Source organism: Mangifera indica, chromosome 3 (genome assembly GCF_011075055.1).
Source record: "Mangifera indica cultivar Alphonso chromosome 3, CATAS_Mindica_2.1, whole genome shotgun sequence".
Classification (NCBI taxonomy): domain Eukaryota; kingdom Viridiplantae; phylum Streptophyta; class Magnoliopsida; order Sapindales; family Anacardiaceae; genus Mangifera; species Mangifera indica.
The window spans coordinates 13,340,026-13,358,913 of record NC_058139.1 but is presented as its reverse complement, the minus strand read 5'-3'; the positions used below and the strand labels follow the sequence as shown (position 1 = coordinate 13,358,913).

At 32.8% G+C, this 18,888-nt stretch overlaps 1 protein-coding gene across 1 annotated transcript; it reads right to left on the bottom strand.

The window, feature by feature from the left end:
* Positions 1-8,806: 8,806 nt before the first annotated feature.
* Positions 8,807-15,595, bottom strand: LOC123211407 (26S proteasome non-ATPase regulatory subunit 1 homolog A-like). Its single transcript, XM_044630118.1, has 13 exons — positions 15,251-15,595; positions 13,857-13,926; positions 13,658-13,763; positions 13,379-13,490; positions 13,137-13,305; positions 12,016-12,476; positions 11,768-11,903; positions 11,420-11,668; positions 11,106-11,326; positions 10,768-11,026; positions 10,294-10,526; positions 9,717-10,215; positions 8,807-9,606 (listed from the first exon to the last, which is right to left on the bottom strand). The coding sequence occupies exons 1-13, from the start codon at positions 15,394-15,396 to the stop codon at positions 9,283-9,285; spliced, it is 2,985 nt and encodes a 994-aa protein (XP_044486053.1). The 5' UTR covers positions 15,397-15,595; the 3' UTR covers positions 8,807-9,282.
* Positions 15,596-18,888: the final 3,293 nt, after the last annotated feature.

Genomic DNA, 18,888 nt, shown 5'->3' with positions numbered 1-18,888 from the left:
TATGCAGAGAGAGTTTGATGAGGTGAGGAGATGTGGCTTATATATATACAAAATGGGGCCATTGGAGCTTTGACTTGAAGGGAGAGAGAGGCGGAGCCTAGTGGGGGATTCATATTTAATGTCAACATCACAGCTTCACCGTATCGACCCATTCACCTCCTAATATTAAATGAGTGTCACAGGTGAACAACGCTCTTTTACTTTAACTTTACCACCTCTTTACATGATCCTAATTAACTCTTTCAAGCTGCCAGATTCCATCTTCATCTCAAACTTTCGAACTTTAGAAATAATATTGTATCATTTGATTTTATGAATTGATCATTAAATAAAGTACTACTACGAATATATGCATGAATTTTAAAACATTTTTGGAAAATACTTTTGAATATCAAAATGTGTTATCAACTATATATTTCAAAATAAAAATTAGGGTCATGACGTAGAAGTTCAAAAATGAATCTTATGCATGTGTTTTGAGTTTCAACAGCTGAGAAAATGAAACAAAGAAAAAAAGATGAAGAAAGGAATAGAAATTCAGGAAGAATTACAGAAATTCATGTTATTTGAGCAAATGTCATATTCTTTAGTGAAAGCCGGGGCCCCTGTCGGCATCAAATAAGGTTAATTGTCAGACAATCGGATCTTTGGCCATAGCTATATTTTTAAGAATTAAAATAAAAAAGCACTCAAGTGTTTTTTTATTTCTCCATAATTAAATTTTGAAATTTAATTATCAGTTTCTTTCCTTAAACAGTATGTGCCCTTTGTATTTAGTTATATCAGACAACTTAAATAAAAAGCTTAAAATTTTAATCCAAAGTGATGCGTCATATTTTATAACATTGAACATATTATTTATCAATCAACTTAATTAATTATCATTTATTCACATGTGAATGTCACTTGAAATATATAATTAAGGATTATTGTAAATGAAAATGATTTATAATACTTAATATATTTAAAAATTATGACTTCAATCCAAGATAGAAAGTAGAAGAAATAATGGGCGTGATGAAGTTGAAAAATAAAAAGGTGATTCACATGATTCAAGTGAATATAAGCTCACCTATTTAATTTGTATGATAGATTAGGGTTATCGAAACAAAGTTGGCAACTTCATCATCTGCCTTCAAACTCCGTCATTTATTATTTATCAAATTGATCAATTTCCATGGAAAAATTTTGTGTGCTATTTGGTAACATTATAATCAATTTAATTTTGTATTTTAAATTGAAAAAGTTGAGACATGGGAAACCTTTTTAACAAAATATGTAGCATTTATATTAAGAAAACTTGTACATTTCTTAAGTGGGCTGCTGTTAACAGTTACAAGTTGATCACAATACAACTTCTACTTATCAATTAGCTATACTAATTAAAAATAAAAAATAAACTTAGTAGATTCCATATCAGAAAATTCTTTCTATTGAACGACAATCACTTCGGATGCAACGCTGGTTTAGCCAACTATAGGGAAACCAAAATTAGCCCATACCTTTTATTTCATTAACACCATTTATATATGTTTTTTAGCCCATTGAGATATTATCATTCAAGAAAAAAATAGTGTTTAGTGAAACCAAAATGAAAACAACAAAATTTTATATATATATAATTTTGAATATTTAATTGGGTACTCAAATAATATATTATCACGTGATTAGGTGTTAATTTATTATTAATTAATAATCTTTAATTCATCATCACAATCCTTAAGGTTTCGTTTGTGTCTTTGTCTATAGAGTTTCGTTTGTCCTATGAGAAATTTCTTGCTTCTCTTGTTTAGGTTATTTATATGTTAATCTTATATAAACTATTTATATATTAATAGTGTAAATACTCTATTGATTATTTATATATTAATCTTACAATCTTGGATGAACATTTGCATAAACTATTTGTACTTAGACTTTGAATTAGTGAATTGATTAAGAGAATACCTCTATCTTAGGTGTAGGATTTCATTTAAGAAATCCAAACCAAGTAAATACTCTGTTCTCTGTTTCTTCTTATTATCTTATGATTGGCTATGCAATCGGTAAATCTTGGGCTAAAATTTTAACAACTGGCATCAAAGCCACTTACCTTTACCAATCTATAACATTTTTTTACTATTCTTGTTTGCTTTGTGTCAATCTTATTCTTTTGATTTACTAATTTGTATAAAGAAGGTTAAACATACATGAATCTGCTGCTTTTGATTCTTGTTTGTGTTGATTTATACTGTTTCTTAGTATTGCCAGTTTTTCTTTGGTTTATTTTGCGAAAAGAACATTTTATACACCATGATAGAACAAAAAAAAAATTGACATAGAACAGTTTAATGGCAAGATTGATCTCAATATGTGGAGGAAATAGATAAGGTATTAGAAACTGCATATAGTCTTTTAATATTTCATTTACCTGATAATGATTTTAGACAAATTGATGAGGAAAATATTATTGCTAAATTGTGGTTAAAACTTGAGTCTCTTCACATCACTAATCTTTAGCTAGTAAAATTTATTTGAAGAAGCATCTTTTTGGATTTAAAATAAATCTTAGTAAGAGTCTTAAGGAAAAGTTAGACGCATTTAATAAAATTAAAATTAATCTAGCTAATACTAATGAAAAGATTTATTATGAAAATCAGGCTATACTTATATTAAGGCCAAAGCACTTAAACCCACCCAAGGTTTAGTCCATTCCCAATACTCACCTATAGGGTTTCAAAAACCCAAATACCTACCCATCACCCAACTTATGTTAAATTTCTTAGTTAGTTGTAAAAGTAAAACCATTATTTTATCATTAATATTAAAATAAATAGAATTATATCTCATTTCCCCCTCTTAGTTTAAAAAACTAATAATTTTCTCTTACCCAAAAGTTTGAAGAGTTGAATTTTCCCCTTATTATGGTTTACTTTCTTCCTCTTCCTTCTCTGGCAATCAAACTCTAACCAAGATCTATCTTCATCTTATCCTTCTCTCTTTGTTGCCAATGATGATGCCTGATGACAGGCAAAGAAGCCCCAACCAACGACGAATTGAAGATGAAAAAGCTGAATTGATAAAGCTTCTCCATATATATCAGCATTTTTCGTACACTAGATTGTTGTGAGAATTGTGTGTTAGGCAAGTCACAAAGGTTAAAATATGTTGCTACCACACATAGATCAAAACAGATTCTAGACTATATACATTCAGACTTATGAGGCTCTCCTTAGGTATGTAACTCTTTTTTGAACGTTTATATTTTTTAACTTTTGTTGATGATTTTTTTAGAAGAGTTTGGGTTTATATTTTAAAACAAAAAGACCAAGCTTTTGAGTCTTTTAAAGAATGGAAAACTTTGGTTGAAAGTCAAACAAACAAAAGGATTAAAATTTTGAGAACTAATAATGGACTTGAGCTTTGTAATAAATTGTTTGCTCATTTTTGTAAACAAGTTAGTATTATAAGGCACAGAATATGTACTAATACTCCACAACAAAATAGTCTTGCTGAAAGAATGAATAGGATAATTTTAAATAATATATGATGCATGTTAGTTGTTTCTAGTCTTGGTAAGAGATTTTGGGTAAAAGTTGTCTTCACAACTTGTTATTTGATTAATAGATTCCTCTCCTTTACCCTGAATTTTAAAACACCCATGGAAAGGTGGTCTAAAAGGCCCAACTAAATTGAATCATTTAAAACCTCTTGGTTGTTTGGCATATGCATGTAAATCAAGGTAAACTTAATCCTACAGCTTTAAGAATACTTTTCTTAACTATCTTATAGGCATAAAAGGTTACAAAACTTGTATTTGTTAACAAGTTTAAGTCAGCCTTAAGCTTGTTAAATGTTAGTAATGTCTAGAGTAGTTGGGTTGCAGTAAGGTATTCTACAGGCTAATGTTTTTAGTAACAAGGTGGAATTCATTAAGTGTGTGTCTTAAACAGTCAAGGGTAAAGACGTCATTTGGCTTTATGGCAGTATTGTTATATTCTCATTAACTCATTACTTTTTGGTACCTTGGTTATATTCATTCTGCACATTTTTCATCTTTTTGAGTTTTGAGTCTAGTGTCTCTCTCTCTCTCATGTGAAGCTAGGGTTTCGTCTATGTCTTAGTTTGGCAAGTTTCATTTGTCTAGTGAGAAATTTCTTGCTCCTCTTGTTAAGTTGATTCTCGATTTAGGTTAATTACATATTAATCATGTAATCTTTGATGACCATTTGTGTAAAGGGTTATGTACGTGGACTTTGAATTAGTAGATTGACTAAAAAAATACATCTATCTTAGATGTAGGATTTCAATTAAGAAATTTGAACCAAGTAAATATTGTGTTTTTTGTTTCTTGTTATTAACTATACAATTAGTAAATCTTGGGCTAAAATTTCAACACACACCAACAAAAGATTCACCAAATTGTAGGTGCAATTTAGCACAAGAATTTTAAAAAAGTGTGATTATGATGAACAAAAAGGCATCTATGTGATCATATGGATCACCAATTCCATTGAATGTGGTGATTGATGGTGTCTTAAAGTTGTTAAGCAATGATGCATGGTGTACCATAAAGGAGAGTAAAGGTTCTTCAACTCCAATTTTTGGTGCATCCTCTTAATCTGTTAGATTATCAAGGGTCTGCATGAGCCCTTGTAGCAAGATTCATGCTAAGTTATTTTTAGTCACTTTCATCGAAAAGGCTCATTGAGTATTCAAATGGTCACGTAGATCTGGTCCTTTGGCTTAGTAAATAAGGTTACCTAATATATTAAAGACACTCCTCGAGCTATTGTATGGTGTCAATAAGTAGATGGTATCCTCGTAATGTAATTTATCTTTTGCATGTCAAGGGTTGGTGTCTAGGTGACATGAGTTAACATTTGAATGCAATAGGTTGACACTTTGATGACATGAGTTATGCTCTACAAGTTGTTTTATTAACGTCCTCTTGACATAAGTTATCCTCGTCAATTATATTATTCACATCGAGGTTGACACTGCCCAAACGTGAGTTATGTTCTAAACTTATTGGTTAACCTCGTCATGGAGTGAGTTTGGGGTACACATCATGTGTAAGGCTATAATTGAGTCAAACTGAGTATTGTTAGACTCAAGATCATCTCAATAGGATAGATATATGGCTCTAGTTTGAGAGTTGCAAACTCGAGCTTGAGCTTGAGATAAGAATTACTTACTCTAGCTTGGCTTCAAAAAGGCTATCAAGCCCAATTTCTACATGCTTTTTCAATGAAATTACAAATATACTGATAGTTGTGAACCAAATAAAAATGATTTGTAGCTTCATGGTAATTATCAAGGAAATCAAATGCAATCTCCTTGGCATTATAGTTTAAGGGTTAACATTAAAGTAACATGTTAATTAAGTGAAAAAAGATGTGCTTCTGTTGTTTGTTTGTTGATATGCCATTTTTGCAAGGCATTATAAATTTGATGTTCAATATTACTCACTTTCTACACAAAAATTATGACATTTTCACTATTAAAAATCTAGTGAAGTAAATTGACGTGATATTTCTAACATTAAGCAAACGACAGGGATTTCACAAACTTAATAACAACTTCACTTGAAGAGGTTTCTCGTTTGATTTTTTTTACCCAATTTTTTGATATACTAATCTATGAGTTATTTCAGTTTGATATTTCATCAAACACTAACACAAGTACAAACTTTCCACATCACACAGAATTTCTACAAGAGAGTTTACACCTTGTTCTTAGATTTCCAGCAAACAAACAACCTGCAGAGTCTTTGTAAGTGAGGCCTACAAGCAGGGTGGAACCAGCCCCAACCTACCCTTAATGTTTAAAAAAAATAACATTATAGTAGTATAATGATATTAAAAAATCAGTTGGAATTGACTTATTTATTTGATATTTAATTAAATCAACGATAGCCTGATAATTAAAAAAAATGCCAATTTAATATTCTGGTAACCACAAGTCTGATTTAAATAGACAATATTCAAGCCTTACAAGATAGCTATTTACTATATTTGCATCATCTTTTAACTAGTAGTGGCATTCTGACCATTGGAACATAAAAGAGTCGATGGCATTACAAGAATTCAAACATAAAGAAATTAGGCCAAAGGACTATTTCCCGCCCAAAGTATCTTCTAATTTCAAGTTTCTACCCCTTAACTTTAAAAGCTCATTTATCCACCCATGGACAATTAAAATTAACAGGACCCTAACCCCTTTAAAATTTTATCTCTTTTTTCCCCCTAAACCATAAAAATTAACCATTTCTCTCATAGGTCAAGTTTTAAAAAATGACATTCTCCCCTAGGGTTTATTTTTCAATCCCCAACGCCATTGCCAATGACGAAGATTCTCTGATGCATCATCATGCTCTGGCAGTCTCTCTCCCCTCCCTTAAAATGCTAGCCGACACAGATTTAGAAAGACAAAGAGTTTTGTCTCTCGACGAAGAGTTTTGTCTTCGGATAAAGCTCTTCGTCTTTTAAAACCAAATTTGTGTCAATCGACATTCTAGAGGAAGGGAGAGAGACTAACAGGGGATGGTGATGTATTGAGAATCTTTGTCGCCAACGATGGCTCTAGATTTGGCATCGAGGATTGAAAACTAAACTGTAGGAGGGACTGTCATTTTTTAAAACTTGGCCTAGGGGACAAACTTTTAGTTTTTAGCGTTTTGAGGGGGAAAAGAGATTAAATTTTAATTTATTTTTAATATTACAAATGAAATGACAATTTTACTCTTAAAACTAACATACTTAACTTTCTATTGGTGGGTGTTTAGGATTTTCATAGTTAAAGAGTGAAAACATAAAATTAGAGAATACTTTGGATGGGAATAAATCCTTTGGCCAAGAAATTATTTGCATAGAAAAAGTAATTTCATTATCTCAATTCTACGTTGTATTTGGATTTGAGTCAAACTGAACTCAAATAAGAGTCAATTCAAACTTTGCTCGAATTCATAACTCAAGCTTGAGCTCATTCAAGTTAGTGTATAGTATCATTGGAGCATTCGACAATGTGAAAAGCGTTATCGATAAAGAAAATAATTTCATTGAAGGGATGAACGATATCGATGTAAATTGAACGATGTTATTGGAGAATAAATAATTTCATCAAGGGAAAAATAAGCTAAACTCAAGTTGAGTTAGAGCTCCAACTCAAATTTAACTCATTCAAATCGAACATAGAGTCAAACTTAAGTTAACTCAACTTGATTCACCCCTATGCAAAGACCTCTTCTTGGCAACAATCCATGTTCCAGCACTCCCTACAAGCTTCTTGTTGATTGTTTCTAAAATTTTACAATTGTGTGAGGACTTGAGATGGCAGAGTCAGTTAAATCGAAAGCAAAGATCGACACCAACAACAAAGTAGAGGAGGATACATTTATAAGAGTTTTATATGGCTAAGATTGCAAAACATGAGGAAAATGATTTAGACCCTAATACATTTTATTCACGCAAGCTTATCACCGAGTTACTCGAGCTTAAGCTCAACTTAACAATAACCAAACTAAGCCCAAAATGACATAAGTCACGTTGTAAATAGCTCACAAGTGACTCAACTCAATTGTAGTAATAATTTTGTGTTAACGTCATTGTTATATGAGTTAAGGCCTACATGTCATATTGAGAGTCTGCATAGGAAACAACAAATTTGTTGTGTAAATTATCTTTTCTATACCATAGAGGATTATGGATTCTTTACTCTAAAGTATCTTGTCGCTATCTCTGTTGGGGAAAACAAAGGGTATGGGACCTCATGATTCAGAAAGTATTAGGATCCCTAATGTTAATGTTGAGGTAGTGTTATCCAATCGTTGGATTAGAGTGACATGACATTAGTTAGCATTACATCTTTTAATTATGATTGTTGGTAAGCATTATTAGTTGTGCTTCAACTATTAAGACAAGTTGATTTTCTGCAATATAAGATCGAGTGGTCCTAAAGAAGTAACAATGTTACATATACTAGTTTCTTTAGTAATTTGTTCAGCCATGGTTCTTGTTATTCTTCCACAGGTCATCGAAAAAGTGTTTTGTAACCAAAATTGATGGAAGATGAGATTTTTTTGCCAAAATAAATAAACAGTTTTATGAGAACCTTTCCGTCTGTCATTGGATTATTAATGCTAAAAAATAACCCACAATTTAGTGTGTTGATTTTTAACATTAACAACTCGAATGAAATAATGGTTAAAAAATAGTGAATGTTTCCTTGCCTTAATGTTTAAAGGGTAACGTTATATACATAATATATATAATTTTATACACAAACAATAACATACTACTATATAATTTAATAATTTTAAATTATAGATAAAATAATATTTAATTACATAATAACATATCGTTATTTATACACATGATTTATTCATGTTTAAATAAATGCTTTTAATTCATCCCATGAAAAAATTTGAGGGCAATAATCAATGAATAAATTTGAAGTTGTTACATTTTTATATTTGTACAATACACCATTTCATATTTTCATGTTAATATTAATTTAGCACATGCGTGGTGTCATAAGTGTCATAGATTCAATACATTCTATATTGATATATTTTATTATTAAAAATGAAAAAAATTATTATTCCATCACTAAATGTCAATAAATCCTGTGAATATCAAATCACTTAATCCAGTCCAAATAGCAAAGGACTAGAGAAGAATCAAGCTTCGCAATACCAACAACCATAACAAGTTCTCGTCTCATCATCTGAAACTTCGAAACGTGACCAGAATGGAGAAATATCCCGTCATCAATCAACACAAATCCAATGCAAATCAACATTAAAAAAAAAAAGAGCATTCTCGCATTTAACAGGAGAAAAGACATGTATTTTGATTGATTGCAAACTTCATATGGTTTCTCTCTCTCTCTCTCTCTTTTTTTTTTTTATAAATAGAAAACTAATGACTGAAACAAGTCAATATGCTGTTCAGTGAAATCAAAGGGAAGAAGTTTCCCAAAATCTTAGGGAGAAACAAAAACGATGTCCAACCGGAGAAAAGTTTTCCCGCATACATCTTCCCTTCGTGATCAACTTCAAACGATACTATATAAAAAATAATAATAATAAAGATAAACAGTTTATAGCCTGCAAACTCAACCTCAGTTCCTCATCAAGCCCAGACCATTCTGATGGTTTGCATTGTAGTAGCAGTAGTTGCTTCCACCAATTGACTCCTTCCTCAACGCATGCACCCATTTGCATATTTTTTTCCTCTATATAGGAAATCACAGTGCTCCACATAAGAATGAGAATCACATAAATTACCTGAAATGGCCACATCATGAGGTGTACTCAAAAGGTGCCGGTGGTTGAGGTTCTTCATCAACAGCCATGGCAGAAGCAGACCCTTGTTGTCCTGTAGTTGAGCCACCAGCAGGCGATTGTGTGGGTGAAGGTGCGTCTGTGAGAGAGAGCACCTCAGGTTCGGTAGGATGCAAGTCCTTCAGGAGAACAAACCCTGAAGGTGCTGACTTCACTGGCACGTATCTACTGTCTTCAAGAAATTTGATGAACTTCTCCTGCGCGGGAACCACCCTGGCTGGGTTGGTCAAAAGTTCAAAACATGGCTCAGGCTCAGATTTCTTCTCCTGTGGTGTATCAACCTACCAAAATCGGGCAACAATATTGTCAAGAAATACCCATATATTTTCTTTTTGCCAAAAAAAAAAAAATTTACTGAAACCTAATAGAGCAGAAAATAACAAAACTATACCTGCATAGAGTCCCCTTCTTTTTCACTAGATGATTTTCCTTTTCCAGCCGCCTCAGTCTTCTCATTATTGGCTTTCTCTTTCTGTTCTGCTTCCTTTTTAGCCCTAGCTTTGGCCTTTGCAGATGTTGATAGAACAGCAGTGGGAAGTTTTACAGCTGATGTAGTACTGGGCACAGTAGTTGGTTTTGGATACTCAAACAAGGAAGGTTTTGCATGTGATAAGAATTCAAACTTGGGAACTTTCAAGTCATAGTTGAGTCCAATAAGAGCCGTTGGTGAGAATGACAAGCTGATGAAATATATAAGGGGATACCAATACCAAAACTGGCTGAATACAGCAAGACCAACAACTGCAGTAATTTTGTCATGTTTTGTCTTAGAAAGCAATTTAATGGTCACATTCCTTCCACCAGCATCAAGAATTCCTGAGGCCAAGATTGCTCCCATTTTGCTCATGGTATCTTCATGCTTATCAAGAATTATTTTTTCCAATTGACGCCTAAGAAAAAGTAACATATAAGCAATATGAACTTAAATAGGTTCCATATAAGTGCAAAGCACAATAAGACAACAATACCTGAAGGTTCCAACACGAGAATCATTGGCTTCATTAATCTGAACCATCACCATAGCCATGGCAATGAGCGCACCTTGGCGAACAAAGTCAACAACATCTGATGTCAGAGGCTCTAGCAATGATATAGCCTCACTCATGCCAGTACCCGCACAGGAAATGCCTACAGCAAGAGCTGCACCATATCGGACATGTGGATTGTATGACTCAGATAGCAGAGAGACAATTCGAGGAGTCTGCAATTTGACAAGTACAGTGAGATACAACAAATATTTTACCCCTTCAGTTCCACCCACTCATCACACACCCACACATATATAGACGAAAAAAGCCAAGGCACATACAAAAAAATAATTACAATACACAAATACATATAAATGCAAAATAAGCAGGAATCTATGTTATTATTAATATCTACATAAGCTTATAATACAATTAAAAAGGTTATAAAAATTGAATAGATAAGAAATTACAGACCTGCTCTGGCTCAGAGTACAAGACAAACCCAAGTGCTAGAACAGCAGTCCTCCTAACATCATCACTCACATCTGACACTGCAAAGTGTAGCAGCTGCCGAATGGCCTTGTTGTTAGCTGTTCCACTGTAGGCCAATGCCAGAGCGTACATACCTCCATAGCGCAGTATGGGATCTTGGTCACGAGTCATCTGTTCAATTAATGTGTCTGCTTCTTCTTCCCTTCCATACACTGTAAGGGCAATGCCCAAAGCTAACCCCCTGTAGTGTAATCAGATGACCAATGAGTAGATGCCATAGTTAAGCTTCAGCCAAAGCTGATATTGCAAACATGACTTACCTAATGATCTTCTCATGCTGTGTCTCATGTGCATAAGCAAGCATCTCGCCTGCCTTCTCACTGGCAGTTCCAACCATGAGCAGACCCATACTGATGCCAGCAGCTTCACCAGCAACAGCACTGTCAGTATAAAGCACGTTTTTTATATCATCGTAAATGTCTTCATCAGCAGTTCCTAGAGCTGCCAAGCCAAGACCTAAGCAGGCACCATGTTGAATAACCTGGAAAAGTTTCCAATTTATGATTCTTCTAAGTAAGTGAGCCTTGTGGGCTCCATAGAAAAATTAGATCCCATAGAATAGAAAATTTAGTACCTCCACATTAGATCTGCGTAGGCTATCACGAAGGAACTGTTTAATGCCCTCACCATGGTTGGCATGAATGAGACCCAAAGCATAAAGAGCACCACCTTCTGAGTATGGACTGCCACCACCACCAGCCCCACCCTGGGGCAAGTAAGGTCCCATCAGTGACCTTCCCTGCTGCAGATGGCCTCTGTGAATAACACCTAACCCCGCAGTTGCACTAAATTTAGCCCAGTTAGTGGCTCTGCTCAACCAGTCCTGAAAATTGGCATGAATCAGCAACATAAGTTTAATATGAATAAATAAGTGTGGCACATCATTGACATGAACAAAGGAAAGTAGCAAAACCTATTGTACCAGATTCTCCCTGAGAAACGTATCCACAGTTGTTCCAGCATGCATAATTGCATTTGCATAAATTGTTGCACTGTGACAAACACTATTTCTCATCTCGACCGACTGCTTTATTGTCTTTAGAATCAAAAGATCCGACCTATACACAAACACAACCATAAGTAAATTCCTTGTAACATTTTTATACAAATTAATTCTATAAAAATATTTCCAATGGAAATCCGATATGGTGAAGGTACAAATGGGCTCACTTGTTATGACTGTATAAGAATTGCAGAGTCAACTGTATTGATGTCTCTCCAGACAAAATTCCCCTGATTTTGTTCAGTCTCTCTGCATAAATTACTTCTGATGGATCCGTTTCCCGCACATTCGTATTAGAAGCAGAAGTTCCATCTGTCATTTGAACATCCTCTGCAGCAGAAGTATTTTCATTTTGAGCAGGAGCTGATTCATTAGACTCTGAAGGTAGAGATTTGGGTACAGGAAGGTGATCTCTCACATTCAAGAGAAAGGCTTGATGTTCATTTTCTACAAGGTCAAAGGCTACTTGAAATGCCAATAAAGCATCATCCTTATTTTTGGAATGGAGAAGCTTTTCCAATATGCTCACAACACCTTCAGGTTCATCCAAGAACATGAGACACTGACAGATACTCAAATAATCTGGAGAAGGCAACTTTTGGTATACTTTAACAAGAAGACGAAGCACCTGCAGAAGAATCAAGGAATTGTCTTAAAACATTCAAGAAAATACAACCACAAGTTTCATTCATAAATAACTCTCCTTTGAGCATTCAGTTCAAACTAAACTTCAACCAAGCAAGGTATGCTTTTGGCAACTGCTAGAACACGTGAAGCAAAGGAATAAATTGCAACACACCCAAGACCCCAAGTAACGCATTAGAGATGTTCACAGCAAATCATGAACAAATTAAAATAAAAAGATTGACATGAAGAGGAACTCACAAGTGTGAATGTAAAGCTTTAAGAAACATTATTTAATTAAAAAAAATATTGTGGTTGCTGTGACTATTTGTAGTGAAATTGACATGGATAATTACTTTAAAATTCTTAATTCATCATAATTCAAGAAATAAATAATCAACTATGATACTTGATGGAAGACATTAGGAATAATAACACATTTTAAATCAAATAAGATAACATGGTACAGAAACTATCCACCAATTATCCACCCCACAAAATAAAGCGACTAAAATGGCAAAATGTATTTGATAATCATTTGACATATGGCTATTTTACAGGGTCTATGACATATGCTCAAATTGATTCAACTTGAGGACACAACAAGATAAAGCTTAAATAATAGGTAAGAGAACATAATCTGAGACCACTGAACGTTCCGCACCTCACGCCGATATTCTCTACGATTAACAAAAGAATGCGAGACATTAATGCAGTACGACAAAGTCCAATGCACATTATCACTCCTAGTAATTGCTTCCTCAAGTTTATCCAGTCTTCGACATTCAATTGCGATTCCCATAGCTTGTTGGTATTTTCCATCCATAATACACCTACATGAAAGAATGCTTAGCCAACTTGGAGAATTTAAAGGAGCCAACAGATAACAGGACTTCATTTACATACTTATCCAGCATTCTTTCCACAATTGCCTCCAACCTAGGATCCACATTTGCTGCTTCTTCGTTCGCTTCAGCTGCCTTGGACTTGATACTGGCATATTCGTCTATAGCCTTAGCTGAGGATAGGAGTCAAATTGAATCATCATGTCAACAAAAAGCCAAAACTACATGAAGATCATAATCAATAATCAAAAAACATTTTACTTGACTTGAACAAACTCCGATCTGTCCCCCTCTTTCCTTTACAGTAATCAAAACAAAGAATGTCTACTGTTATCCTCACCTAGAAGTGTATGAACATAATCAGAATCCTCTGAAACATCAAACAAGGAACCAGCTCCAAGGGCATATGACAAAGAATCATTAAGTTCACCCAAGTAATAGAAAACCTGTGATTATAGGATAAGAAACCAAGTAAATAAAAGATCATGGGAGTTAACATTATATTGCCTCTACCAAAAAAGAATTAAATTAATTATAACCTTTGAAACCAACAATGCAGCCAATTGCCTCTGATGCTGATCGAACTCTTCATCCTCGTATAAACTTTCTCTGAATCAAAAAAGGATGAAAAAATATATATATATATATTAGCATTCACTGCCTGATTTATAAATGTAGAACAAGGTCTGCCATACTGAAAAACTATATCAATATGAATACTAATATAAGAGCAGTGTAACATTTTCACAAACAATGCAGCTAACAAAACATCAAGCACAACTAAATTATCTTCACACTACGTAATAAACTACCAATAAGATATATTTGCAATAAGCTGGAAGTAACATTTATAATCAGTAGTAATTACCATCATATACAAACAGAGATACAGACCAACAGAGCTTCTGATCCATGAGACAGCAACTGCTAAAATGTTTGGAAAATGCATATAATATGGTTATGAAAAAAAAGTGAGGCCCCAATTTAACTAATTCCATCCTCAAATTAAAGATTAACACTAGGGATTTTTAAAACATTTATTATTTACTCTTCAATTAGCTTCCCAGATTGTTCCAAAATTTGGAGACAGTTAGCTGCCGGTTTAATGTTTCCCTTTTTTTCCTTTGCAGGGGAAGGAAAACTTTTATCTGATAATCTTTGACTCATGTACACAGTCAAAATGAATTCCTTAATGAAATTTTGCAAGGATCAAAAGTGAAGCATTGCATGGCAGTGCATCATAAAAGTCAACACAAACACAGAATTGCACACTGAATTCAACTAGAATGACTTATGTAATCCAACAAAAAGTCATTGAGGATCCTGTAAACAAGTTAGATAACTATTTTCACCAATCCAGAGCCTGATCACAGACAAAATCAAAACGAAAAACACTAAGACTCCACCATCATCACCAACTGAAACCCAGAATGCAACCACATATCACAAGTATTCCCATCATTTATCTCCATTCCACCATCAGATAGGAAGCCGGATTCTCACACTAAGGACTAACCCAATGACAACCAATCCTAATGAAGAGGGATAACAACATTAGAAGCATCGCAAACTGCAAGGTAGCAATTTCTCCCTCAGGCAGCAAAACCTTGGTCTCAAAACCCATAACAAAAACAAAAACCCATCTTCTGATCTTTCTAAAAAGTAACTAGGTAGTCATTCATTAACACGAATATAATGTCACATCGCACAACTAAAATATTAAATCCTTCCATTTCCAACCAATTAGAGGCTAAATTACTCAGTTAACTCAATGTATCTTCCAAGAAAGAGCCAAACCTAAAATTAACGTCTTGAAGATTTACATTTTCACCGTCAGATAAACCAAACAGATAGAAAACAAAAATTAAACATAGAAAACGGAGATCAAAACACAAATATAGAACGCAAGTAAGAGAAAGGGGTAATTGAGTACATTATGGGGACACTAGTGGAGATCTCAGGCCAGAACTGGTCAACGAAGCTGTTGAGGTTAGAAAGCGCGTGCAATTTCAACGAGGGGTGGCTCTCGTTCAACATGGCCAGTAAGCCACCGGCCGAGCTCACCATCGTCGCCGCCATAGTAAGTAATCGTTAGCTAAAACACTAGGGTTTGTAATGAATTATCGCCGATCAAACGTAGCGAGCGTGAAACGAAGGTGACTTGGGAGAAGAGAAATCGAAATTCCAAACCCTAGTAAAGAGAAAGCAAGAGACGGAGAGATGGGTAAAGTCCGTAAGACGGAGACGGAAAGATGGAGGGTGGAGGCTAAATTGATAATAAAAAATTGTTGGGCTTTATAGAATTCCCGAAACTAGTAAACCTGTCCAACAAGTCAATAATTTACAAATTAAATATTTAATATTAAAAAAAAAGTTGGGTTAGCATTAACATTTACCCTTTTTTTTTAAATTAAAATTTACCCTTCTTAGGGATTTATTTTTTATTTAAACATATTCCAAAATCAAAATATTTTTAGCATCAAACCACACTTTCACCAATTATTTAAAAAATCAGACCAAATCGATCAATTCAATTAGCTCAATTATGAATCAATCTATAATTTAATCCAATTTTCATATAATTATCGTCTAATTAAAAATTCAATCAAATCCAATCAATATTAGTATAAATAAATAAATTTAAAATTGTACTAAAACTTTATAATGGTAAATTTGAGAATGTTTGATAGATGACATTTACATTAATTAATTAAATAATTATATATTATTATGAAATATTAATTCAACCTTTTATGAGTATTTATTTCAATTGTAAATGATGGTTTTGAATTTGCTAACATAATTATGTAGTATAAGTTGTATATTTTACGAAATTGAATAAATACTTTGAACATGTAATGGTGGAATTTTGTAATGTATTTGTTACCTTATTTATAAATTACAACAAGTAAATTCCTGTTAAACAATTTCTTTTTATATTTATAAGATTGTATTAAATAGGATATATTATAATTTGCAAAATTCTTAATTTATGATGAGATTTTATGTGCGACTTTCTAACTAAAAGTCACATTAAAAACTCATAATTATATCTCAACTGAATTTTATTTTATGTTTAATGATAGGCCAAATGACTATTTTCCACCCAAGGTTTGATGCAAATCAAATTTTTTATCTATTAACTATCAAAAATCTAAATACATATTTATATATTAAACTACATTGTTACTGCTAGGAGTAAAATCGCTAGTTAAAAATTTTATTTAAACTAATATTTTAGATTATCTCTTAAGTTTTGAAAAATTATTTTTCCCTTTATGGTTTCCTTAGCAAATTTTCAAAACCCTCCATATATTTTTCCCTCGCCTTCTGCCACCCCAAAGTTTTGAAATATTGTCAAGGTAGACCTTGATCTCTTGTTCCAGTTGTTGTTGCATTTTCAGCGTTATCCCTTTCATCTCCAATCACCAATCTGTCACAAATCAAGTCATCATCAAGTTTAGTATCAGTCTCCAATGAGTTCACTCCTTCCCCAATGACCTCAAAACGTGAATTTTCTTTTGCTTCATGTCACCATTAAGTGTTTCATTTTTTGTTTCTTGCCACTACTACCCACCGAGATTGAGTAGAGCTAGTGTACTTCACTTTGTCGCCACCAACCTTACTCCCCGGTGACTCTCATCGACTCAAAATGGGGCTAAAATCGAGCGAGATCTCTTGCTCCATTTCAGCTCCATTTTGCACCAATGGAAGTCATCATAAAAGGGAGAAGGATGTTGACAACTCAGTCTTGGAGGAGAAGCACACCAACAACAAAGGAGAAGGATGCCAACGATGATAAAAAACTAAAACTAAAGAGGGGTGAAGATGCAATTTTTTGAAAAGCAAGGAGGCGACGTAGATGAGAAAAATATGAGAGTTGAAACCCTAGATTTGGGCAGGAAAAAGTCTTTTTTTAAACTTAGAAAATTTGAGATTGGGGGCAAAAATAAAAATTTAAAACTTAAGGAAAACATAAAATATAAGTTTAAATAAAATTTAAAATAACAGTTTTACCCTTGATAATAATAATAAAATTTAACAGACAAGTGAATATTTAGATTTTGAATAATTAATAAGTAAAAAATTGGGTTTTGCATCCAACTTTGGGTGAAAGATGTAATTCTAATTATGCAATTGATGATCAAACACGCAAAGATCATAATAAGAAAACTTCAAAAAATTCAAAACATTCAATTAAATAACAATTTACTGACATAGACACAATGCCTTAGTAAAAGAAACATTAATTCAAACATCAATTGCAACTTAACATGAGAAATTCTGAAAACAGTATTTTAAAATTAAAAGGGAAGAAATTGTTTTAAGTAATTGTCTTCAAACTTCGGTAACCGATAATATTCAATTAAATTAGCGTTTGTTTATTGTATTGTTACACTTTTGTATTAAAATTTTTATTTAAAATGAAAGTATTTATTTTACAAGACAAAAATAAAAACATTAAAATTAATTGAATTTTTTGCACGCAAGTGAAGTGAGGTGCCTTAAAATAAATCTATCAAGGATGCAAATAATAAATTATTTTGTTAAAATATTGCTTGTTGGGCCTCGTAGCCACAAGGGCTTCAATTACTTTTGACTTGAATTTAGCCCAACTGTCTGAGTTGCTAAAAGCTAGTAATGGAGTACCATGAGCCACACCACACGGGTTCTCATCTTCTAAGTTGGAAAATAACATTGAACCACATTTCCTCAAATGCAATTAGTAAAATAATTAACTCTTAAAGATAATATTATTAAAAAGATAAAAATACTTTTTGTACTTTTCTATATTTATTAAAGATAAATAATAGTTTATTCTAATGTTTTATTAAATATATTTTCGTTTTTGTTTTATAAGAACATAAATTTTAAAATTTAAAATAGCCATTGATGATGGAATATTATTAGCAATGGCTAGAATAACACCAGATCAATGCGATTCCAATTAGAGTGAGATTATGATAATATAATTCAACTACAATTATATTATTTTGATGTGATTTTAATTAAAACTGTATTGAACATAATAATGCAATTTTAGTTAGAATTACATCGAAATAGTACGATTTGGATGGAATTGTATCACTTTAATGTGATTCCTAACACTAAGTTCAACTGTAATAAGTGTGATTATGGATTTGGGATTGATTGAAATTAGGTTATAATTTTGCTTTTGGGAAAATGACAAATTCCCACCCAAGTTTTGTTTAAATGACAAATATATACCTATTTCAAATGAAAAACCTAAATACTCACCTATATTTTAATCTGTTAGGACACAACCAAATATTTTCTATTAGAGTTAAGGGGTAAATTCACCATTTTATCGATAATATTGAAATAATTAAAATTATATCTCATTTTCTTCTTTTAGTTTAGAAAACTAACATTTTCTCCTCTAAATTAAGTTCTTAAAAATTCACTTTTTTTACCCTGAAATCTAGCCACTTTTTTCGACGATGGCTGATCAATGATAGAGGAATTGTCATCCAAGTATAACGACAATTGCCTAGATCTGGATGACAAGTGTCGTCCTCACTAGACAACACTCATCGTTTAATCTCCAAC